General features: G+C 37.8%; 1 protein-coding gene and 1 long non-coding RNA gene across 3 annotated transcripts; one reads left to right on the forward strand and one right to left on the reverse strand.

The window, feature by feature from the left end:
• Positions 1-976: 976 nt before the first annotated feature.
• LOC111607584 (NACHT, LRR and PYD domains-containing protein 12-like) lies at positions 977-19202 on the reverse strand. 2 transcript variants are annotated; one of them, XM_023329357.1, is made up of 8 exons: positions 18930-19202; positions 8686-8825; positions 6793-6836; positions 4949-6701; positions 3512-3691; positions 2351-2524; positions 1661-1813; positions 977-1141 (listed from the first exon to the last, which is right to left on the reverse strand). In XM_023329357.1, exons 1-8 carry the CDS (start codon positions 19167-19169, stop codon positions 1135-1137), a joined length of 2691 nt encoding a protein of 896 aa, XP_023185125.1. In that variant the 5' UTR covers positions 19170-19202; the 3' UTR covers positions 977-1134. The 2 variants fall into 2 exon arrangements, with proteins under 2 accessions (XP_023185125.1, XP_023185126.1); XM_023329358.1 differs by lacking the exon at positions 18930-19202 and adding an exon at positions 11447-11563.
• LOC111607604 lies at positions 11448-12865 on the forward strand. The gene is made up of 2 exons (XR_002752366.1): positions 11448-11534; positions 11708-12865. It is a non-coding gene; the product is annotated as an uncharacterized LOC111607604 (long non-coding RNA).
• Positions 19203-26536: the final 7334 nt, after the last annotated feature.

Below are 26536 nucleotides of genomic sequence, written 5' to 3' on the forward strand. Positions count from 1 at the left end.
TAATTCATCGAGTTTTGATTGAAAAGATTGATTCTCATCTGTTTTATTAAAAAAACATTTTCAGTCTGAATACTGCAAAAATAAACTGCTGGCTAAATTAGTAGCTTAAAGCTGAAATCAACTTGAGATGTTTCTGCTTTTACTAATTTAAGCTGTGAAACTAAATGTGAAAACTTATAATTCAGCAAAAACGGCCTGGAGGATTAAAATGAAGGTTTAGTTATTATATGTGTACACAGTCAGCTGCATAAAAAATACACAAAGATTTTTTTAAAACTTTATTTGGTCGTTAAACATCCAGCAACCCACATTGCATTAGAAGAATGATGAAAATCAAACATGAACCAATCAGCACATTATCCCAGTGATTCTCTGAGGTTTGAATAAATCAGTAAAATCACAGTAAAGAGCCTGAAGTTCTCTAGAAAACTCAAAACATGAAATATGGAGTTAAAAAAGTAAAAACCAAAACAAACTGAGAGAAATTAAAGCTGAGAATCAATGATGACGTAAAACTTCAAGATTTAGCTTTTACAATGAACATAAAATATATAAAATCTTTTTTTTCCAGGTTCCACATGTTCCTGAAAACTGCTCTAAGATCAGAGTTTCTGTAGGACATCCAGTTCTAAACTGGTTAAACTGGTTTCTCTGATGGAAGCTGAAGTTTCTCTGCAGTTTCCAGTAAAGCATCTTTTTATCTGTGGAGCTTTGAGGAACATTTTCATGTCAGCAGAAGGAAGAAGCAGCAGAGAAAAGAGGTTTGAAGTGTCTTTCATGGCTTCAAAGCTGAACTGAAAATGATTCCCATGTTTCCATTCTCAGACCATTTCTGGTTCCAGGATGAAAATGAATCAGAGAGAAAAAAGATCAACTTTCCAGTTGAATCCAGTTCAGATCAAAACTCCATGAAGCCTCTAAATGGAGCCCAGTTTGAATTGGATCTTTATTGATCCAAAGAGACAAACAATATCAGACACTAAATGACAGACATGAGAAAATAAACATGAGGAAAATCTTGGAGGTCAGAGGTCATCATCATGATCCAGTCAGAGTCTCTTTAGACTCAAACTGCTGCAGCTTCAACCTCTGAGGATCAGCAGGACACTGAGACCATTTTCTACTTCACAGAGATCAGAACCTGCAGAGAGAAGAAGGAAGGAGAGAGCAGATCAGTGAGTGTTTCCAGCCTCTCTCCAGCAGCAGTCAGTGACGCAGCACATCCACTAGATGGTTTCCAGGCTGCAGTCAGACTGATCTCAGAGCTGTGACCAAGATGAACCTGATCAGTTGTTTCCTGTTGAACTGAGAGAACAAACAGATCTGAGATCAGATCTGCTGCTGCCACAGTTTGATGGATGAGGACCACTGTCTCTAGACATGTTGGACGGCTGGACGCTGGAGTCCAGCTGGACTTCCTGGAGACATGGACACAGCAACAACACTCATCTTCACACCAACACAAACGCAGGAACACAGCAAGCTGCTGCTCCTCTGATTGGCTGATTGCTGTCTCTGTGTCCAATCAGGAAGCCTGAACCATTCTCCTCCCACTGAGAAGCTGCAGCTTTACTGGGAACACTGGATCTTTGCTTTGATGCTAACTGGGTTTAGTTCAATATGCTGACAGCAGCTGGACTCACTACAAACATTTACTTACTTTAAAGTCTTTACAAGATTCTTCAGCTGCTGAACATCTGAATCCTTCAGTTTGTTTCCTTCCAGGTTCAGTTCTGTCAGACGGGTCGGGTTGGACTTCAGAGCTGAGGCCAAATAATCACAGCTGATCTTTGACAAACTGCAGTCAATCAATCTGAATAAAGAATAAAAGATGTGAGCTGAAGCCAACAGGATGCAGGTTAACCAGTCCAACAGAACCAGTTAAAGATTCTCATCAATATTAATGCCAACAAGCTGCTGCTTCAATAAAGACCTGCTGACTTCAGAACCAGAACCAGAACCAGAACCTGGTACTGGGTCATGTTGTGTTGGAGGATTTTAGTCAGTAAAATCATTCCAGGTTCTGATCAAAGTGTTGAAGCATCAATCATTGATTATTGATTTGTTCCTGTCAGATTCCAGGAATTCACTTTTCTAGACTGGGTTGAATGACCTTTGACCTTCTTCACATGAGGGGGATTTCTACACACTGGGGGTCCGAATGCTGTCCTGTTCTGACCTCAGATCAGCAGGTCCAACTCAGTCACACAGAGGGACTAAATTAAACTCTGGATCCAAGTCCAGGAACAAACTCAGAAAATATTTATTAGAACAGAAGAAATTAATTTGATTTATGATCAATTATATATAATTATTCACAGAAATATCAATAATTATAGAATTAAAATACCTCAATGTCTCCAGTCTGCAGCCTTCAGTCTGTAGAAAACCACAGAGCTCCTTCACTACAGAATCTCCCAGGTTGGTCCAGATCAGGTCCAGTTCTGTCAGGTGGGTCAGTTTGGACTTCAGAGCTGAGAACAGAGAAGTCCAGCTGGTCTCTGACAAACTGCAGTCCTTCAATCTGAATAAAGAATAAAAGATGTGAGCTGAAGCCAACAGGATGCAGGTTAAAACTGAAACATGAACAAATAAATAATAAAAATGTAGAAAATTAATTTCCCTGAATGTAAAAGAAACATGATGAACTGATTCTAACATCTGATCCAGTCAAACTGGTTTAAAGAGTCCAAACCAGCAGAACCAGAACATTTGATCAATAAAGAAACTCAAAGTTTTCTATCAGCCTGGATGAGTTGAGCTATTTCTGCTGGTTCCTGATCATCAGCTGGAGACCCGACTTGGTAACTGGATCAGAACCACTCAGTTTCTTCATTAATGGCCTTGGGTTCTTATTAAAGCTGCTGAAAGCCAATGGAGGCCATTATTTCCTAAGGAGACGTGACCTGATGAAGCATCATCACAGAGACGAGGCTCCAACCGACTGACAGCTGTCAGACTGAAGAGGACGGTTCCTCTCTGACCCGGCCCAACAGAACCACAGCTTCAGGACAAAGCTGAGGAACCTGCTGCTGCTGCAAACCTCACTTTCATTCATTTCATCTAGATTTGCTTTTCTACAATCAGTCATTTCTTAGATTTGGTCATTAATGATGATTTGAACTTGTCAGTGTTTGTGGCTCGACTCTGGAGGAACAACATTTCATTCTGGATGTAAAGATGAGAATCAGAAATGAGAAATAAAACAATCTGAATCTTTACCAAACCAAACTGAAACATCTCCATCATTCATTTACATCATTTGAATTATTTTACTCATTTTGTTCATCAGTAAAAAACATTTTAAAGTAAAAAACTGAAAAACAAAGTTCAATAATCTCAAAGTCTGAAATAAGAAAAAAATAATATATAAGGTAAAAAGTTTTAGAGATTTTATTCTGACATTTAAACAGGTTGTTTTAAAATAAAATATATTAGAATAAAAGCATTAATTAAACTAATGTTTAAAGTATAAATGAATGATTTTATTGTATAAATAAAGAAAACAAACCTCAGATTCTTCACTTTACTGACTGAACTCTCCAGGATCTCAACCAGAGGCTTCAGATCAGAGTCTCCACCTTCATCTATGATGATCTGATTTATTTCCAGTTCAGTCAGATCTGGGTTGGACTTCAGAGCCGAGGCCAAAACTTCACATTCAGCCTTTCGGATCAAACAGCCACCAAGTCTGTGATTAGAGAAGAAATAAATTCAGTTCTAATGAAATCAATCTGGATCATAAACAAACTAAAATATGATAACAGTGATGTCATCATCTGATCAACATCTGATCTTCAATTTACTGAGTTTGACCCCACAGAGAATCTGTGCAGTTCCTGGTTAAAGTCCAGGTTCTGTTTCTGGTTCTGGTCCAGGCTTCATGTCCTCAGACCTTCAGCTGCAGTCAGATGTTGAAGATCTTCTATCATCTGTGAAGGAAAGTTCAGTTTTCTCTGCAGCATCTGATGGAGCTGCAGCATCAGAGACTCAAAGGAGCTGAAGCAGCTGATGAAGAGGCTGACTGAGCTGATGAAGGAAACTACTGGAGATGATGGAGAGGAGGAGGAACTGCTCACAGCTCGGACTTGGACTAGACCGTGTGGCTCAGAGGAACAAAGGTTTGGATGTTAGAAGAAATTGTTGCTAAACTCTTAAAGAGCTGAAGACCAAAACAGAGCGTTTGGGTCCAGCAGCATTTTTCATGGTGAAGCAGTGAAAGTTCTCCAGTAACTAGAAGAGGCTGGGATGTCTAAAGAGTTGAAGCTCATGTCTCTCCAGGTCTTCATGGCTAACAGCTTCAACAAAAGCTGCAGATGAAGAGTTGATGAGGAAAATGGTTCCAGCTCTGGAAGCAGAGTTCTCAGAGCTTTGGGAGGATCTGACAGAAACTAGGACTTTTTCTGGAGCCAGACAACAATCACCACATTTTGCTCTCATTTACAAACTCAGAGGAAACTAGTGGGAGGAGGAAAAGTTGGTTCACTAAGTTTCTAACTGGTTTCCATGACAACAGCAGCAATTATTGGGGTTATTTTAAAGTGTCCATCAAACCTAAACAGTGATTTTATTAAAAAAAAGACAAAGATCCTAAAAGGAGTAGCGGCTCAATGAGTGAAGAGGAGTTTAAAGTGTAAAAGTCTCTCTGGCTGATTGGATCTTTCAGACAAAATAGATTTTTTTCTAGAGTTCAGGGTTTTCTATTCATTTAAACATGAAAACTGATAAAAAGTTAAATAATTTTAAAATGATCAAAATGTCTAAAACCAGAAGCTGCAGCTGTCCTGGATGAGCTGAATGTTTAGATGGTTGAATGGCTGAAATAGTCCAGAGGATGAAGGAAGAAGTTAAAGACCAAAAACATCCAGAAGCAACTTGAAGAAGAAGAAGAAACAGGAGGACAATAGAGCTGAATCAGCATTCACACAATGAAAACATCTGGACTCACCGAGCCTTTCTGCAGTTCCTCACAGCTGGAACCAGTCTCAGTCGTCCTGATGCTGATGTGTTGTACTTCTCCAGGTCCAACTCATCCAGAACCTCTGACATCTGCAGCATGAAGGCCAGAGCTGAACAGTCAGTCACTGAGAGCTTCTTCCCTGAATCCAGCAGCCGTTGGATATCCTGATAAAATGAGACGTCGTTCATCTCCACCAGACAGTAGAAGATGTTGATTCTTCTGTCAGGAGAGATTCTATCAGTGTTCATCTCCTTCAGGTTGGTGATGATTCTCTGGATGGTTTCTGGACTGTTCTCTGTCTGACCCAGCAGATCTTCTAAGAGTCTCTGGTTGGACTCCACAGTGAGACCATGAAGGAAGCGGACAAACAGGTCCAGGTGGCCATTTTTACTGCTGAGGGATTTCTCCATGACTTCCTTCATGAACTCATCTAGAGATGTTTCTCTGTATTTTTCTCCCAGAAACGTCTTGATCACCTTTGACTTCCTGCTGGTGAAACAGTGGAGCATGTAGACTGCAGCCAGAAACTCCTGGATGCTCAGATGAACAAAGGAGTAGACGGAGATGTCGCACGTCCCTCTCTCTCTTTTAAACATTTCAGTGAACACTCCTGAGAACAACGCAGCATCTTTGATGTTGATGCCGCACTTTTTGAGCTCTTCGTCATAGAAGATCAGGTTTCCCTCCAGCAGCTGCTCAAAAGCCAGTTTTCCTAGAGACTCAATCAGCTTCTTGTTCTCTGGACTCCAGATTGATCTTGTCTTTTTTCCTCCATCATACTTTTCCTTCTTGATTGCGAAGTTAACCTCCAGGAATGCTATGTACATCTCAGTCAGAGTCTTTGGCAGTTTTTCTCCCTCTCTGGTCTTCATCACATCCTCCAGAACTTTAGCAGTGATCCAGCAGAAAACTGGGATGTGACACATGATGTGGAGACTTTTTGATTTCTGGATGTGGGAGATGATCCTGCTGGCCTTCTCTTCATCATCTCTGAATCTCTTCCTGAAGTACTCCTCCTTCTGGGGGTCAGTGAACCCTCTGACCTCTGTTGCCATGCCGACACACTCGGCAGGGATCTGATTGGCTGCTGCAGGTCGTGTGGTTATCCAGAGGAGAGCAGAGGGAAGCAGTTTCCTCCTGATGAGGTTTGTCACCAGAACATCCACTGAGCTGGACTTTGTAACATCAGTCAGGATCGGATTGTTCTTGAAATCCAGAGTAAATCGACTTTCATCCAGACCATCAAAGATGAACAGAACCTGGAACGTTTCAAAGCTGCTGATTTCTTTGGTTTTAGAAAATAATTTATGAATCAGTCCTAATAAGCTGAACTTTTCTTCTTTCAACATATTCAGCTCTCTGAAAGTGAATGGAAATATGAAATCAATGTTCTGGTTGGTTTTGCCTTCAGCCCAGTCCAGAGTGAACTTCTGTGTTAACAGTGTTTTCCCAATGCCAGCCACTCCCATGGTCATCACTGTTCTGATTGGTTGATCTCTTCCAGGTGGGACTTTAAAGATGTCTTCTCTTCTGATTGTTTCTTGTTTCCTGGATGCTGTTTCAATGTGTCTGACCTCATGTTCCTGGTTGACCTCTCTAGTTAACTCCTCTGTGATGTGGAGCTCTGTGTAGATCTGGTTCAGAACGGTTTGATTTCCAGGTTCAGCGACGCCTTCAGAGAGACTCTGGAACTTCTTCTTCAGAGACGCTTTATGGTCACTCTGACACCGAATATCAAAATCTGAAGAAAAAAAAACACAATAAAATCATTTCTGATATTCTAAGAAGGGTTTATGTATAAACTTTGGAATGGTCACTCCTCATGGACGGACAGCTGGATCTTTGAGGTTCTGCTCCCCATCTGTGGTTCTGCCCTCTGAAACACAAACATGTTGTTATTCAGATCATCAATCAGTGAAAAGCAGAAGGTTTAAAGCTCCAGAATAAAACATTCAGACTGATCTGTTGGGTCAAACTCCACATTTTCTCCAGAACTGGTTCTACTGGTCTGGGTCACATGGGTCAAATCAGAACCTGCAGGACAACAGGCTCATATCCCAGTTTGATGGATTTGATCAGACCATATTTCTAGGAATTATTCCACAAAGTTCTTCTATAATATCCATTAATAGAACTGCAAAGCCCAGAATGCACTACACAGCATCACACTGCTGCCATCTAGTGGTAGAAGGTGGAGAGCAGAGGATCAGAGGCCTCAAGTATAAACCGTGCATTCGCACAAATAATGTGCGACGCCATATTTTATGCACAAGTCGGCATATATATATAAATTAACTTTGGGTCAAAGTTTGCTGAAATATATGCAAACTTTTTGCCTGGCGTGAAAATGTGCGGCTGCCACGCAAACTTTTTCTGTGAACAACATCCAATTACAAAGAATCAAAACTCATCTAAATACACTGAAATCTGACTCCATACAGTTATTTATACCAAGAAGCATCAATCCCGATGTTCCTTTTATGATTTTAATATTTTATTGTTTAAACTTAAACGATGAAACTGAACCACATTTATCCTCAGACAATAACCTAACACGCACACAAAATAAAGAAAATAAAAAGATGTGGAAACCTCAATTGAATAAAAATAGTACTTTTCCTCTGTTTTTGTCTCTGTTGATGTAAAGCATTGGTCTGTGCGAGGAAGCACATGGAATGCATCTACGGTGTAATTTCATTCTCACTAAAAAAAAACATGGTTGGATCAGCAGATTAACGCCAAACAAGTTTGATTATTTTTAAGGTGATCACGGTATGTAGACAATCACACGTACATGAGTAGCTGCGCAAAGGTGAGCAGTGTAATTGAGGAGCGCTTTGGCTCTGATGGAGAACATCGCCAAGGGAAAGATTCAGAGGAGCGATTGATCAGAGATCATATTGATCTCCTGGAAAATGTTGATGATGGTTTATTAGTGTTTAGATTTCCCAGACTGATCATCCTGGATCTCTGAGCAAAATCTAAAGAAGGAGCCGTGTGTTAAAATATGTAATTATTATTGTTATAAATACTTATACTGGTACAAACAAGAACGCTGCCATGGTTACTACTTCATGTGGTGGCAGACTTCTGGGTATTTATATTAATTTCCAAATGTATTTATGGGTGGAAACAGGGCAGATCAGCAGCTTTGCTCTATTTCCCTCAAATAGTTATGTATAAGGCGCCCAACCACGTCCGTGGCACGATTTTATACATCCGGGTTTGTTTGTGCGCCGCACTTCTCTAAATTTGTTCGTACGCCAAGTTTTAGCGTGAAAACTGCAAACTCTTTTATGAATGAGGCCCCTGAACCCAAGAACCGACCAGGAGGCAAAACCTCAGAACCAGGAGACCAGACCAGTCCTCTACAGCCGCTTTGACCTTTGACCTTTCTGTTTGGAGCTGCTGAGGCTCAGTGGGCGTGGCCAGGTCGTCAGCCTACCTGGATCAACTGGACCCAGTGTTCCCAGTATATAATCTGAGTCGTTGCTCCTCACATTGTTGGTTGTTTTTGTTTTCATCCAACATTTTCATCATTGATTCATTCAGACTTTCATTCAAACTCTGATTTACTGACCAACATCTTCCATGTTTATGTAGCTTTAAGTTAATTTTAAATAAAACTTGTTACTTTTTATTCAAACACTGAGGTCAACCAGTTAATATCATTTATATTTTATCGCTATAGATTCACATGAATCCATAAGAAACTGGTTTCTTACTCTGGTTCTGATGGTCCAGGTTCAGTACTGAAATCTGGAGGTTTTCCTTTGGACCAGTCACTCCTCATAGACGGACAGATGGATCCTGGAGGTTCTGCTCTGTTCTTCTTTAGATGCCAATATTCCATGTTCTGGACGTCCTGAGAGAGAAACCAGAACCAGTCAGTCCCAGTGATCCAGTTCCAGTAACTGTCCCGTGGAGCAGAAAGCTGGTTCCCATCATAGACTCAGAGGATCAGAGGAACCTGATTCCAGCACAACCTCAGAGATTTCTGAGAATTAAACACCTTTTAAAGTCAGGTGGGTTTTGTCTTAATAAATCTGGAATTTTGACATCAAACTTTTTGGTCTTTCAATCAGCAACAAAGAGCTTCTGCCAAAAACAAAACAAGAAAACATGAACCAGCAGAAAACACCAAGTACTTCACTGGTTCCAGTCTGACTAAAGAACAGGGATTTCTCTGTGTCAACAGGTAACGTCTCATTGGAACGACAGAAATCACCTGTGGGGTTATTTCAAGGTTCAGTCCTGGGGCCCCTCCTATCCTTAATAATTTCCTGCTTGGTCAGGTTATAACAAAATAATCAGATTATTTACCAAGACTAAATGACACAAAGCTCTACATTATGATGTCACCAGGTGACTCTGAACCATCCAATCACTGAACACATCCTTAGAATAGATAAATATCTGGATTTACCAAAACCTTCTCCAGCTGAACACAAACAAAACTGAAGTTATGTTTGAACCTACAGAGGAAAGATCTAGAGTCAATGCACAGCTTCAGTTATAACAGCTGGAAACTAAAGATAAGAGTTTCTGACCTTCACAATCACATAAATCAGAACGCTGCTGCTGGCGTTCTGACTAAAACCAGAAAGATAGATCACATCACCCAGTTCTAAACTCCTTCCATTGAGAGAATAGACTTTAAAATACTGTTGTTAGTTTATAAATTACTGAACGGCTTAAAGATCTGCTGGTGTTGTATCAACCTTCCAGACTTCTCAGGTCTTCTGGTTCTGGTTCTGCTCTGCATCCCCAGAACCAGAACCAAACACAGAGAAGCAGCATTCAGCTTCTATGCACCACAAATCTGGAACAAACTTCCAGAAAACAGCAGAACAGCTGAAATCAAGACTAAAAACCATTAGCCTGTTTAGAGTTGCCTTTAAAACATAATAACTAGAAAATAAAGTAACTCTTTTCTGTATTACAACTTTTTATAACTTTTCTTTATTTTTCCTCTATAATGTAATGTTGCTTTTTTATTTATTATGTAAAACTTTAAACTGCCCAGTTGCTGTAATGTCTTATGCTAATAAACTTGATAACTTTGAGTCGTCCACTCCTCCATGATGCCGTTTCCAGGTCTGAACTGGATCCTGATCCAGGTCTGTAGAAACATCCAGACTGAGGTCAGATGTAGTGAATGAAGGAGTGAACATTTCCTATGAAGCAGTGAAGTGTTGGTCCTGAACTCAGCGGCTTGTTGCCATGTTGGAGTGGCTCCTGTTAGAGAGCAGCGGTTCTGGAACCGTTCAGGTCCAGATCTGGTTTAGAGGAAGATGTTCTGCTGAGAGTCAGAACCTCAGAGACCAGATCATGAAGAAGAACCAGTAAAAACTTCAGGCTGAACATCAGCATCACCTGATGAGCAGACCAGCAGCTGTTACCATGGCAACAGTAGCACGACTTCACAGCAGAACCTCAGAGGACACAAACTGGACCAGTTAACCCAGAACCAGCTGCAGTTCAGCAGGTCCATTAAAACCTTCAGTTTGTATCTGAGCTGCTGTTTCTGGAACGTTCTGACTTCACCTTCAGATGGACGAAAGAGTTCACTCAGTTTCTGATCCAAACATCGGGTCACAGCAGGCAGGAAGAAGAACCGTCTGATCAGAGAGAAAGAACCAAAACCAAAACTCCTGACTCTGAGCTTCCATCTTTAATCCAAACATCTGGATCAGAACACTGCCTTCTCCTTTATTATCAGACTATTGTTGACTTTATTTTTATTTCTGCTCTGTCCTGTTCCTGATCACTGACCTCCATCTTGTGTTTTCAGTCAGTCTGGGAGGAACAGGGAGTGGTGACTGAGCTCAGAGCTACAGAATCAGTACCAACAGGTCCATCCAGATTCCAGCAACAGAACAAATGTTTACCTGCTGCTCTAAAGGGGCGGGGCTTAAATAACTGATTCTGAACTGCAGTCCTGATGAGGAAGTTGCAGACATGAATCATAATCAGAGACCCACTGGTGTCCCAGTCTGTTACTGGGAGAGTGTACTGCAGGAATGCTCTAATGATGCCTCTTGTGATGTCATCAGAGGCTCGTTATGAAACAACTGAACAGAAATACGGAGCAGGACGTGTTGCTCTGCAGGAGACAAACTAGAATTTATTCAGAAAGCTGAGCCAGAATCTACAGTTTCATCCTGGAAACCAGTTTTTAATGATTCAGCTCAATTCTTCCTCTAAAACCAGATGTGAGTCTCTGAGGTCAGAGGTTTCTGGCATCAGGAGGAAGAGCAGCAGAACCAGTAAAGATACTGGAACCAGTTCAACTCAGCAACAGGAAACTGCAGCTTTAAAAAAGTTTGTTGGTTCTGATCAACAGGAAACCAAAACCCGACCAGAACCACAGCTCCATGAAGCCAGCAGCTTGGTTCTGAAGGAGAACCGGGTCGAGTTCTGGTTCTGGTTCCTCCACAGAGAGAAAACCCAGAGAGAGGAAAACAAGAAGAAGTGAAAACTCACCTGATCCAGACTCTGCTCTGCTGCTAAATGGAGTCTGAACTGGTTAGTCCTGATCCTGATCCATACCTGAGGCTCCGCCCCCTTCCAGGTAACTTTAAGCATAGAAGCAGCTTAGGCTCCTCCCCCTTTCAGGTGACAACAAACACATTTATTGTCATGTTTTCCTTTGTATGAGTTGAGCTGTAAAACTTTAGGTCAGATTTGAACTTTTTCAGGTTTTTCTCAGTTTTCTGCTCATTTCCAACCAACATTTTATTGCAGGAAATCATTTCAGGAAGGAACCAGAAGATTCAGGAGTCTGGGAGATGAGACTGTAACCGACCTGAACACTGAGGCCCCAGAGCGCCCCCTGCAGGATCTGCTGCACCATCACCGTTTCCAGCAGCAAATCAATCATCTGTTGGTCCAGACAGAAAAGCTGAAGCTGTCAGTGAAGCAGATCTGAAGCTGAGCAGCAGAAACCCAGAAGAACTGGAAGCATCAGCAGGAGATGAACTGGACCTCTAGGATCACTGATGCTGCAGCTGAGGAAGAGGAGAACGATGAAGGTGAAGCTGCCATCCTCACACTTCCTGTTTATCAACCCAAGAAAGCAGAAAACCTGCAGAAAATCAGCGGAAGAAGAACAACGAGGAACTGGAGACGTCCTGCGCCCTCTAGTGGCTGATTGAACTACTGCACTGGGAGAACTGGACCTTGATGCTACTGCAGCTCAGCGGCTGGTTTCTCTCTGAATGGACCAATCAGAACCAAACAGGAAGTAGATTCAGCTCTGAGACAACTATTTACAACTACATACTTACACATATGTACAACATTTTAGTGTTTCTAAACACTTTTATTTAGAAAACATAAAAAACTATCAGCAGTTTTCAGAGGAAAGTTTTAACACATTAAAACTTAACCTTTGAAATCAAACCATATATTTGTTTACCAAAATATTTCTTCATTGCTCCTGTAACAATAAAACTTAATAAATCTCTTGTGTTTTTATTAGACCTCTATATCAGTGTTTTCAGAGTCCAGGTGTCATTTATTAGAGAAACTCAACATCTGCTTTATTATAAATACATTTTCTTTCTAGTTTGCTTTTTTTCTTTTAAAAAAAAGTATACCCACCTAAATTAAAAAAATAAAAAACAAACATTATGTCTTGACTGTCTGGTTGTTGATTCTCAGTTGTCTAAAGTAGGTTTGATTCATTTTTCATCAGGATGTTTTAAGAGGTTATGAAGAGCTTTAAAAACCCAACCTACTGCAGAGATGAGATATTATCCCACTTTCTCAGTCAGGAGAACATCTGATTGGCTGGTCAGTGTCCTGCTGGTTCTCTCTTATCTCTACCTGCTGTAGAAATGAACTGATTCATCTAATTCATCTAGGAGGGGTGGAAGTGTGTCATTAAAGAGAGAAATAGGAGAAAACTGCTTTTTATGATGTAATAGTTAACAATACAGGGTTTATAATTACCTGACTGATATGAAAATGCATATTTCACCAAATGCTAAATAATAAATAATAGCACTTCAAATTGGACCCATATGGTCAGGATAACAATCGAGCCCCAGATGGTATTTACCACAGATTAAGAAACTGACTGTGGGTTTAATGTAGAACAACTCAAATTACATTTATTTGGCCTGAAATATCAGTTCTGCATTCTGGTTTAAACAGCAAAATATTCTTAGAAAAACATGGAGCAGGTTTGTTTCAACTTTAAAAATAAATTTGTTGCATAATTTGGAATAGTTCTTCCTACAGTAATCACTGTGTGTGAAGTATCTGGTGTTGGATCATGAAAAACGTCAGTCTCTCCAGAACCAGGAGACTTTGTGTCTTGAAAGCCTCTCATTGGTCAGGAAAGGTCCAGAGAGCCGAGAGACACGGAGGGACTCGGAGCAGCAACACTTACCTCTGTTAACAAGTCAACAAGTTATTTCTATCCTGCGGCTCAAAATGGACGCTGTTCTGAAGGAGACCAGAGTTGGTTTCAATTTCTTTTTTCACACAAAGTCACACTGGTGTTTTCTTCAGCGTCTAGAATCAAAGTTTAATTCATCTGAATAAATATTAACAGTTCAATTTGAGTTTACAGAGTGAAACAAAACTAGAATAAAGATAGAAAACTTTAACTATTTCTGTTTTGCTGTTGGTGATTTGAAGCTGAGCAGCTTTTTTCATGGATTCAGCAGAAAACCAGCAGAACAAACTATTTTTATCTTTGATGGTGGATTATGAGCGCTCACTGCCCTCTGGCGGTGAACTATCGTAACTACAGGTATTCCTATTCATGTTGACTCAACCAGATCATTTGTAACTTAATTTGTTCTCATTTCACTTTTATCAGTTCAAATAAAATCATCTTAAATTGATGTTGTTAAAGAGCCACTACAGGGTTAATAAATGGAAAAGAAAATTAAACTTACTTCAGAAAAATCTTCTCAAAAAGATAAACTGTCGGTAAATATGAGAATCAAACCCTGAAAAATATAAACAATGAAAATGTGCTTGTGATAAAATCCAACCCGCTGAGATCAGAGCATTGAGCAGGATGAAAATATCTAATGGAGAAAAATTAAATATAAAAAGTTAAAGTTTAAAAATATTTCTAGTTAATATTACTTAGTTAATTGCATGACTGAATTAATCTGTGAATAAATTTATTACACATAAAATAATATGTTGCTGCTGTTAATTTTATTTAAATACTTTTATCTGTTTGACATGACTATCTAGGAATAGGAAAATTATATAGTGGTGGTTGAAAACCTCAGCAGTTTAATTTGGTGCTTTTGAATAAACATTTCAGGGAGGAAAAAGAAAAACTAAAACATTATTTAATATGAAAGCTAACCGAGAATATTAACTCGTTTCTGTAGCTCTTAATGTGAAAGTACCTACCGGAAGTGAATATGGTTTGTAAATTCTCTAGCTTATTAGAGAAGCTGTAGTTACCATCTGAGTCCACTAGAGGGCAATACCCGCCCTGCTCTGAGAGAAGTTCAGTTTGCTTCTCCTGCATCAATCTTCTGAATGTTTCCAGGATAATTTAATCGATCATAAATATTCTCCTAACTTCTAACCGCAAAATCAGCGTCTAAACCAGAGTTGTAGAGCTTCGTTTCAGCTCTGATGGAGCCAAAGCTCCTCTGAAGCTGCTGCCAGAGTCTGTTAGCATCGCTAGCTCCGTTAAGAGTCTCTGCGGCTGTTTTCAACTCCGTGGAGCTGCTTCTAGTTCATACTGACCGATAAAACACTGATTGCATGTTAAAGTAGGCAGAAGAGTTAATATTAACATTAAATTATTAATTTTAATAATAATATTTATAATGAGTGATATAAACGTGATCAACTTAACAGAAGTCAGAAACCAGCTGCAGCTCTACAAACTCACCTCTATATTCAGAACGGGATATTTCCGCCCCCTGGTGGCCATAGTGGGAACTACAGCCTTGATAATGCTGCATTATTTACATTTAATATCCACTTCTCCACTTTATATAGAGAAAAACTAACAATCTTCCTCAGTTATATCCACCGTTTCCGACTCAAATATGATTTTGAAATATTTTAAATATCATATTTGATTTTATATTTGTAATAAAGAGTTTTAAATCTTAAAAGATAGCTGCTGTGTTAATCTCTTTACATAACGTTTTTGTGACTATAATTTAACGGAATTCACATATGCTGACTTAATAAAAGTGAAAATTAAAACAAAAATAAACAAAACCTCCGGCTGAAAAATGTACTTGAAGAATGTCTGTAGTTACAACAGTTCACCACCAGAGGGCAGTAAGAACTCACTCAACCATCATAAAACTGATCAACTTTATACTTTTCACGAAACAGTTTCTAATAATTACATTGACTTAATTCTGTAGACAGTAATCTGCAGAATTAGGATTCATACTTTATGTTATTAGAACTGGAGAATCTTTATTAAAATAATTCAAAACGGAAGGTAAATAACAGCTATTTAGAAATAGTAACGGCAGGTGGAAATGTAGTTACCTAAAAAAAAAGAGAAAACGTTAAATTTTATTCAGTTAAAATCCTTACAAAAATATTAACTGTGGGTAATTTTGAGAATCAAAGAATGGAAAAACTATAAACATTACGAAAAATATATTTATTAGTGATAAAAGTCAACCAGCTGAGATTTGAGCAGAATAAAACCATCTAAAGGGAAAAAATAAATAAATATTTTTAAAATTAAAAACTCAATGAAGCTTTTAAAAATATTTGAGCACTGTAGTAAACAGAAGATTATTTACATTTTTAGGTTTGTTTTTAACAAGTTACTCACTCTGTACTGCCCTCCTGTGGTGACACACTGTAACTACACACTAAAATCATTCAGACGAGCTTAATGATAAAATTGAATAATGATAAAACTTTGATCGATTATCAGTGAACTGAAGGACAGTCGCTGCTGTTCAGCATCAGAGTTTAAATTTGCAGCTGCTGATAATCAGTTTGTGTGTAAAACCAGCTGCTGGAGCCTGTTAGCATCGTTAGCATCGCTAGCTCCGCTCAGAGTCTCTGCGGGCTGTTTTCATCTCTGTGGAGCTGCTTCTAGTTCACACTGACAGAGAAAACATTGATTTCATGTTAAAGTAGAAAGAAGATTTAAGAAATAAAACAGCAGAAACACGAAGAAAGCAACACGGGCTACATTAGCCAATCAGGAGCGGGAAACTAGCTAGCTGCTAACTTAGCCTTCTGCCCCCTAGTGGACGCAGTATGTAAATACAACCAGAGTAAAGCTAGAGAGTTGATATGTGAATAGCACTTCCTGTGGATTCCTTCAAAGTAAAACACAAGGAACCAAATTCTCCTCTAAGTACATTTTAGCTTGTTAGTTTATTATATTACCAGAAAGCATAAGTGTGTAATTTTCTTAGGATGTGATATAAATTATATAATTGGGCTCTGAAGCAAAATTATCATAATTATTCTGTTTTCCAGAAAAAAATAATATATCATAAATATTCTCCTGACTCTAAAACGGAAACTCGGCATCTTGGTGAACAAACCAGTTATTTATTTCATCAGGAAACATTAATATGTAATTTATTTAGGATATATAGATGAGTTATCTGTATGTAAATAAAACATCTATATATTAAATCAGCTGTCAGTCCTTTAGACAGACCATAATAATATTAGTATTTATAATGAGAAAGATATAAACGTGATCAACTTAACAGAAGTCAGAAACCAGCTGCAGCTCTACAAACTCACCTCTATATTCAGAGCGGGGAATTTCCGCCCTCTGGTGGCCATAGTGGGAACTACAGTCCTGATAATGCTGCATTGTTTACATTTAATATCCACTTAATGTGGAGTTTAGAGAAAAACTAACAGTCTTCCTGAGTCATATTGACAATTTACTGAGTCACATATTATCCTGACATTTTTTATTAAATGTTTGGAGTTATATATGTAATAAAAACAGTTTAAAATAATAAAATGCAGCTGCTGTGTTAAACTCTTACAGGAAGATTTTTCTGGTCAGACTGAATAAAATCCTGCAGTGACTCTTATTTAACGACAGTAATGTAAGCTGACTTGATCTGAATTAAAATAAAGATAAACATCTGGTTGAACAATTTCCATTGATGATGTAAATAATGAATAAATCCAGAAAGACGGCAGGGTGACCGATGGAGAATGTGCTGATATGTGATGAAAATCGACTGTTTCATCTCATGTAGATCTGAACATATAAGCTCATATCCAAGCATCATCATAGGTGGAGTCGTTGGACCCGTCCGTATTAGCGCTGAATTTTCCTGCTGCCCTGAACACATCTTCAGTAAAACCAGCCTCACTGAGGCCAATAGACCAGCGCTACGTTGCAGGAAAACTCTGAAGCTTCTTGGCTGGTTTTGGCCTCTAAACTGAGACGCTCTCATATGAAGTGAAATGTTTCACATTTAAGGTGCTGGAGATGACCTTTAACCCCTCGCTGTCCCAGGTTTGAGGTAGTGTCGAGGTGAAGAGCCAGACTCCTGATCTGCTGTGAGTGACGTGACGCTCGGTGGAAGTCCTGCATCCTGTTCCATCTTCATGTTGGAGACGTGAGGCTTTGCTTCTCCTGTCTGGGATTTGATGGGAAACGAGTCACAAGATTCAGATGATTTCACAGTCGTCACTTTGACGATGCAAACTCTGGTTCCTCTCAGTGTTTGGTCTGTCAGAACGCTGCTCAGGTTCCTCCTCCAGGTTTTCCTGCTTTTCTTTAAAGTTGTTCGACTTTAAATCCACACAAATAAACCAAAGAAAGTCGGTTATTACCTCATCTTCTAATGCAAATTTTCATCCGTCAACAAAAGCTGGAAAACAAAACTGTTCTCCTGGAACATCAGCTGTTCAAACTGATCCATCACATCTGTGAGCAACATGGAGTTTATCTCTGTTTCATTTCAACTTTGACCTTTTGTTCCTTCTTGTTGCATCAGAAACTTCCCGTCCTTAAAGTGAATCAAACGGTTTGAGTGAAACCAGGTTTCAGGTGGACTGAAGTCGTCTTCACTGTGAACTTCATCAACTTTCTGCTTCACAACAAAACCTTTCAAAGCCAAACACACATCCAAGCAGCTGAGTCACAAATGATCCAAGTTCAAATCTTGTGTTTCTTTTCTCTGGAGGATCTGCTCAGGACCTCTGGATCTGTTCTGAAGTGGATTTAATGCTACAGATCCGGAGGAAGTTTTAGTGTTTGGCTCTGAATCTATAGAGCTGCTATCATGTCTCATTTTAGCTCAAGTTTTTTCACCACAACAGAATAAAATGACATTTTGCCCCATTAACATGCTCTTTAAAGCTTTTTAAATGAAATTAATACTTCATATTTCTGCTGAATTCAACTCTTGTAACTTGAACTCAGAGTATTTTTCTCTCTTCTGTTCCTGCAGATCATCAAACAGATCAGATGAAAAATAAAACTGAAAATCTTCAACATCCTGATCGACGTCTGGAAACTATTTGAAATAGAAACGTAAAATGTTCTGAGGTCGGTGACCGCCTCGTCGTCGGCCTGTTGCTACACCTGCACGTGAAACCAGCAGAAACGCTGTCACCATGGAAACGCTATGGGGACACCTCGGGTCCAAACATGGAGGAGGCAGCATCATGCTGAGGGGAAGCTGGTCCCAGTTGATGTGAGTCATTTTGATGCTTTTCAAGGTCATAGTGAAAGTAAAAAGCTTCAACATATAAAACATTATTTTAAGATAAATATAGCCTTCTCAAAAATAAAAACACTTTTTACTCTGAAGAATTTTAAAGAACTAATAAAATTAGAATTAGTTTTATTACAATGAAAACTATTTTGGATAAAAACCAAATTAAAAACTAAAACTTTTCATAATAATGACAAAAAAGAATCTGAATTCGTAATAAAAACAAAATAAAAAGCCAATAAAAAGAAAAAAGTGTTTTAAAGCCATAAAGTAGAAAGATAAATAAAGCGTACTTCTTGAGGAGGAGTCGGTCCAGCGCTCCGTCTGAGGTCGTCTCCATGGTGACCTTCAGCGTCTCCTTGACCTCTTTGAGCCGAGGGTCTCCGGTCCGACGTCCCGTGGATTTCAGGGGCGTCGGACTGCCACCGCCGGGCCCCCGAGGGCCGCTGGTGTCTGGGTGCTGCAGCAGCAGCCAGAATAAGCTGCGGCGATGAAGGCCTGGAGGAGTCTTCATCACTCTGGGAGGTTTCCATGACAACTGTCAGCAAATCTCAGTTTGTTTTCTGCTAATGTCAAAAAAAACACAATTTCACTGTTGCAGTGTTTCCATGAAATAAGAAATGAAATTAAAACCACATGTGAATAATTTATCTCCAGGATTCAGAGGGAACCAGAACAACCTCAGAGATCTTCTCTAATATCCAGCTGAATACCTCAATTTAGGCTTTGATGAGAAGAGAGCTGCTCTTTTCTCATCAAAGCCTAAATTGATGTATTCAGCTGGATAATGTTCAGGTTGGCACCTTAACACTTGCTTGTCAACCTCTCTGGATGTCCACTCAAGGCGTCACAACACCAAATTATTATTCTCTTTGCAGTTGTGAAACGTTTAAAACTTCCCATATTATTTCATTCCTCATAAATCATTTGCTTACTTAAACAAGCCACTCTAAAGAGAAAACTGTTCTCTGAATTTAGAAAACTAAAACTACATCAAAATCTTGCCTTATGCGATGATCATGACTTCTCTACTGTCAGACAGACCACAAAACAATCCTCACTCCCTCCTTGCATGAACTTCCTCTCACCTACTTTTCTTTCCAGCTTTTAGATAATTCATTATTTTTCATTTTGTTTACTAAATCATTTATTTATTTATCTATACTCTGTATCTTCAACATCTTCTTTTTATTTTCTTTCTGTATTTGGTTGCTTAAGAGGAAAGGAGATCGGGCTTTTTCTGTTGTTGCTCCTCTTCTATGGAACAATCTACTTTTCCAAATTAGATCTGCCCACAGCCTGGATCATTTTAAATCGCTTCTTAAAACTCATTTTTATTCCTTGGCATTTAATTGAACTAGTGTTTTGATACTCTGTTTTTATTCATTTGTGTTATTGTCATTCTTGTGCAGCACTTTGGTGCAGTTTTATGCCTGTTTTTAAAGTGCTATATAAATAAATTTGACATTGCTTTTTTCTTATAACTCCTACCTGAGCTCCTCGCTGCTCTGCTGCCTGATCTGCTTCACTCTTCTTGCTCTCCTGTTTTATCCTAATTTTTCTGATTTCCTTCTTCTCCCTTTTTAGCTCCTCCATCCACTTTTCTAACTCACCCATTCCTTCACTACTCATATTTTTTTGATTTGATTTTTGTTTTCTGTCGTACTTCATCCTATAACTCAGTCAGTTTTTGTGAGTGTTTAATTGGCCCTGAAAGTTATATTTTTCTATCAATTTATTTAAATTCTTTACTGAGTTAGGGTTTTGTCTTTCCATAAACTTCCAGTCCTTACACTGGAGTTTATCTTTCGGTGTTAATTTGCTATTCCCTTTTCCCATTTTGAGCAATTTAGTCAATTTCGTTCCAGTCTTAAAAACACATAGGGTGGACTCTAAAAGACTGGATAAATTCTTAGCAGGACGGTGATCAATCCCCTGTTGTGGTAATTCTCTCTTCAACCTTTTCAGGTGGGAAATTCTTGCCTACATGCATCCACCAGAGGTTCACCGTTTGCACTCCTGCCGTTTGGTATGAGGACAAATACCTAGTGGTATTTAAATTACGTCGCATAAATGTTTTCATTTAGGTTTGGATTATTCTGGGGTAAAAAAATTTTGTTATAAAACACACCGTTTTATATTTATATAAAGTAGTATAACATTACAAGTGTGCAATGTTGCATTAAATTGATATTTACTGTGCTTTTCTCGCCCTGATTTTCAATTTTTCAGCAGCTAGACAGCCAGACAACGACGCTAAAAATAACCAAACTTCTTCCTTTTATACTTGTTTTATTGAAGAGTGGCCTCTGACCACTGCCATCACTTTGGCCATCGTGAACTGTAACATACAAGGCTTAGTATTAGCAAACAAACAATGCAAATTAGCCAATATTATTAAAATGTATACTGGAAATAGAAATGTATTGTATGTTATAAACTTCAAGCCCCCCCTCCAAAAAAAGGGGGTGAAAGTTGGTTCTCATACTGTTTCTGATAAAGTTAAAAAGGTTGAAGAAATTTATATCTATTCAGCAGGTGCATTTGCTTCATGTGATTCATGATGTTCAGAAAAGACAAATGAGAAAATAAATATTTCAAAGGCATGTAAGTGTATGTTTATTTTTTTAAGATTATCATAGATACAATTTATATTGGGCTTCCTTGTGTTTTAAAGTTTCCTTTAAGTGGGAAATGTTTGTTGAAGTTTGATGCTTATAGATATTTAAAAATATAATTATTAGTAAAAAGAAAAAAATTTAGAGCAAATTTCTGTTTTTCAGAAAGTATTAATAAAATGTTTTAAATTGACATTTTAACAGTTTTAATCTGTTATTTAAAGGTATTTTATCAGTAGGACTAAATGAAGTTTTTTTGTACAACAAACAAAAACTGGGTAAATCTTACTGGAAAAAAGTGTAAAATAACAGCATTATTATGATAATTCATCAGAAAAAGTTGGTTAAAATTACTTGATAAAACTGTTTTATTACAAAAATAACCCTTTTCAAATCACAGTAAAAATTTGTGCAAAACTATGGGAAAATCTGTTCATTTCACAATTTAACACTGTTGTAATTACTGTTTGGTCAGTAAAACAGTTTACATGTTCACTGTGTTTTCTACAGAATTATTCTGGCAACCACAGCTGCCAGTTTTTTTTTGTAAAAACAACAGGATTTTTTTTACAGTGTATGTTAGATCTTATCATTCCAGTGTAAATCTGTTTAATGATTTTCTATCTGCTCCCCAGTCACTGCCAGCCAAGCATCTTAAAATATTTAAGATCTTTTTACATTTATCTACCACTTTTTGAATATGAATATTCCATTTTAGTTTTTCATCGAACCATATTCCTAAAAATTTTATACACTTTACTTGCTCTAATTCTTGATTATATAATTTTAATTTTATTTCCTTGTTTAATTTTTTCTGAGTAAATATCATTAATTTTGTTTTTTCAACTGAAAACTTAAATCCCCAGTGCAACGCCCATTTTTCTATTTCAATAATAACCTTTTGTAATTTTCTTACAATGAAATCTACATTTTTCCCTCTTTTCCAAACACCTCCATCATCTGCAAAAAGTGAACATCCAATTTCTTTTCCAATATCTTTAAATACATCATTTATCATAATTAAGAACAATAACGGACTTATAATACTTCCCTGCGGAGTTCCGTTTTCTACTTTATATTTTCCTGAGATCACTTCACCAATTCTAACTTGTATTTTTCTATTTGTTAAAAAGTCTTTAATCCATTTAAAAACATATATAATTTAATTAATAATCCCTCAACCCACATCATATGGTATGCTTTTTCTATGTCACAAAATACTGCCACTACACTTTCTTTATTTACTTGTGCTTTTCTAATTTCATGCTCTAGACATAACGTTGGATCATTAGTGCTCCTCCCTTTTCTAAAACCACTCTGAAACTTTGATATATATCCTTTACTATTTCAATAATATACGATCCTATTGTTAATCATTCTTTCCATTATTTTACATATATTGGATGCTAAAGCTATTGGTCTGTAGTTTTCTGGGTTTGAATTATCTTTTCCTGGTTTTGCTATTGGTATTATAATTGATTCCTTCCAGTTCAATGGTAGTTTTCCCTCCTCCCAAATTTTATTATACAATTGCAATATTATATCTTTTGATTTTTCACTAAGTTGTCTTATGATTCTATGATAAATCCGATCTTTACCCGGTGCTGTATTTTTTGTCTTCCTGAGTGCAGAGTTCAATTCAGCTTTTGTAAACTCAACATTTAACAGATTATTTGTTTCTTCAACACTCTCTACTAACTCTTTATATTTAAGTTTTGTATTTTCTCTCCCTTTTCTTCCCTCTTCACTAATATTATTTGAACTATGAATTTTACTAAATTTTCTTGCCAATATTTCAACTTTATCTTCATCTCTTACTATATTTATATTATCCATTTTTAATATAGGATATTCAAACTCTCTCCTTATGCCATTCATTCTTTTAATTATTTTCCAAATTTTTTCTATTTTGGTTTCTTTCCCTATTGTGCTACAGAAATTCCTCCAATATTCTCTTTTAGCATTCTTAATAGTTCTTCTTACCATTGCTTGCTTTCTTTTATAATCAATTAAATTCTTATAAATTGGGTTACCTTTTAGTACTTTAAATGCTTTATTTCTTAACTTTATTGCTTTTTTACATTCATTTGTCCACCATGGCACCATTTTCTTATCATTTCTACACCCTGTTTTCTTTATAGAATTATCTGCTGCTTCCATAATTATTTTACTAATTTCTAAATTTACATCATTTATATCCATTGTCATATCTACTTTCTCTAAATTTATTTGACTCAAGTATCTAAATTTAATCCAGTCTGCCTTATTAAAATTCAGTTTTTTATTGACCTTTATATTGTTATTTAAATTTAATCCTAGTCTTATTATAATGGGAAAATGATCACTACCTATTGTTGAATTTTTATCAATGAACCACTCACAAATACCAGCTAAAACATCTGAAACAATTGTTAAATCAATAACTGATTCCATCATTGATTCTTGTTCCCCTCCCATCATTAATACATACAAGATTTTTCATTCCCATTAATTCTTCTATAACTTGTCCATTTTTATCATTACTTTTACCCCACAATGTACTATTTGCATTAAAATCCCCACACCAAATTATTTTCCCTTCCAAATATTCGGTTAACTCCTCCAATATTTCAATCGATAATGTTTTGCATGGATTATAAAAATTTATTATTTTAAATTTGCCTTCTTGTTCCCATATTTCAATTACTATATATTCAAGTTCTTTCCCTAATACCTGATATTGTATCCCTTGTTTTATAAATATTCCACATCCTCCTCCACCTCTCTCCTCCTGTCGGTCTCTTCTAACACTATTATATCCTTTAATCACAAAATCTAATGTTGTTTTTAACCATGTTTCCTGAACACAAATAATTTCTGGTTTATCCTCAAGACTATCAACATAACCTTTAAGTTCCTGTCCGTTAGCAATTAAACTTCTTGCATTCCATTGTAATATTAGCATTAATTATTTTCACCTGGTGGTCCTGATCTACCATCTACCTCCAGCTTTTTGTTTATGTTCTCCCATGATCCCTCTTTAAACCCCAAAAACTTTTCAGCTCCTCTCACTATTATTTTAATTTTCTCAGTTTTATGCTTGGCTTGGTCAGTGCAGTTGATAACATATGCTACAAATAATATTAGTTTTTCTACTGATACTGTGATATTATCTTCTGATTGTACTTTGTTTTGCTGTGGGATTTGGCTCGCTATTTGTTCACTCTTTCTTGTTGTCTGCTCCTTCACATTTTTAACAGCTTCCGCATAACTAATGTTTTTAGTTGTTTTAATCTGTATAATTTCTTTTGCCTTCTTCCTTACCTCACATCCTCCATACGTAACTCTATGTTGCCCTCCACAGTTACAACATTTTTCTTGTGCTTCTTCTTTACACTCTTCTAATTTGTGATCTTCACCACATTTTGGACATCTTTGCTTCCCTTTACAAACTGCTGCTATGTGTCCATATCTTTGACACTTGAAACAACGAAGTGGTGGAGGGATATAAGGTCTGACCTGAAAACTGAGATAACCTATTTTGATGTTTTGTGGCAATTCTTTCCCTTCAAATTCAATGAGGATTGACAAACTTCCTACTCTTTCTCCATTTATTGTTCTTGACAATCTCTTCAAGTTATTTACTTTTGCTCCTACAATACTACGCTTAATTTTATCAAGATCTTCATCTAGAGGTTTCCCATAAATCACTCCTCTAGTTTTTTTATTTTCTCCCACAATTTTTTTCTCCAACACAGTTTTTTTACATATATTATCCACATTTAAAGCCTTATTTTTTTGTTCTTCATTTTTACAAACTACCAATAGGTTTCCATCTCTCAAAATCTTTACCATTTCAACATCTCCAATTTTCTTTTTTATTTCTCTTGACACCACAATGGGGCTGATGTTATCCTGTTCTTCTTCGTTCTTAAGTTTTAATATTATTTTAAATTCCTCCCTCACAACTTTCCTCCTAACTATCCTTTCTTCTTCTGAACTACTTCCTTCCAGTTCTCGTTTATTTCCTTGAATATCACCCATTTCCTTTCCTTCATCTGTTTTATGCCTTCCCCGTCCTCTCCCTCTTCCTCTCCCCACTGGCGTCCACCCTTCAAAATCCATGTCTTCCTCATTTCCTGTCTCCATTTCCAACTGCTAAGGAAAATGATTATTTAATGCTAAAAATACACTTAATCTTACAACATGTGTAAAGGGATAGCCAACACTTTATTTGGAACAGTTTTCTGTGGAGCATGGGGGAGCTCACAACAGCAGACATTCAAACAAAACAGGGCCTTTTCTTCCCCATTGACACAACAGAGCAATAAATTTGCATTCCAATGGGAGTGGGGGCTACGCAGGTGTCTGTGAAATCTCATCTTAGGACGTTTGGCTCCAGGGATCTTCCGTATCAGGCAGAGATGACCACGGGGTAGTCCGCCCTCTGCTTAGATAAAAAACAGGCACCTTTGCTATAAATCAGGAAGTCCCAACTTTCTTTGGGGGCCTGAGGGAGTTCTAATTGGACGAAGAACGGAGCGCCTTTTTTGCATATATTAAATAGGGAAACTCCTCTTCTGTTTAAAAACTCCAGGCCAGAAAACGGAGTTAGAGTTTTTTCCATCTTTTTACTCCACGTTGGGCGCCTTTGTCTGTCTTATGTGTTTTGTGTTTGTCTGTCTTCCCCTTGTGTGTTTTTATTTTCATGAGAAAATGCATATCTCTGTATCTCTGCAACTTTGTTGTCGATTGCTCTGTATGAGATTAAAACTCCGTGATCTGTGACGTCAACACGTTTTGTTGTTGTTTCGTTTTTAGCGGTTGCAGGACGCTCACGGAGAACCCCGCTCGACCCGGCTAACAGGAGGAAAAGGAGAGCCATGCTTTTCCAAAATTTAAGCTAACATAATAACTTTTCTCCTTAACACAACCAAACCATTCACATACCAGTTTATGCCAAAATCCGCCTTTTCCAACTCCGATACGTGTTTTGTTTTGCCGCACTTCGTCTCACAAAACCAGCCTGGGCTCCAACTCAACTACAGGTCTACCGACGTTTGAGCTTCTTCCTGTCTTACCAGCCAAGAGTCGAGTCTCTGAGCGGCCGTGGATTAATTTCACATTGAAACATTGTAAATAAAACATCAGCAAAACAAGAAGTGAACACTCACCTGATCCAGACGCTGCTCTTCTTCTTCTTCTTTTTTGCGGTTGGCAAGCAACTTATTGATGTGCATTACCGCCATGAACTGGAATGGAGTGTGGATCGGGATGCTACATATATTTTCCCCCAAACCCCC

Source organism: Xiphophorus maculatus, chromosome 24, assembly GCF_002775205.1.
Source record: "Xiphophorus maculatus strain JP 163 A chromosome 24, X_maculatus-5.0-male, whole genome shotgun sequence".
NCBI classification, from domain to species: Eukaryota; Metazoa; Chordata; class Actinopteri; order Cyprinodontiformes; family Poeciliidae; genus Xiphophorus; species Xiphophorus maculatus.

What these genes read in the sequence shown, in the direction of transcription:
- LOC111607584 (XM_023329357.1), bottom strand. Translation starts at nt 19,169, where the DNA reads ATGGAAACCTCCCAGAGTGATGAAGACTCCTCCAGGCCTTCATCGCCG. An exon ending in GACCGACTCCTCCTCAAGAA is followed by an intron (nt 8,826 to 18,929) that starts GTACGCTTTATT and finishes TTTCTCTCTCAG; the next exon opens with GACGTCCAGAACATGGAATA. An exon ending in AGAACCTCAAAGATCCAGCT is followed by an intron (nt 6,702 to 6,792) that starts GTCCGTCCATGA and finishes TTTTTTCTTCAG; the next exon opens with ATTTTGATATTCGGTGTCAG.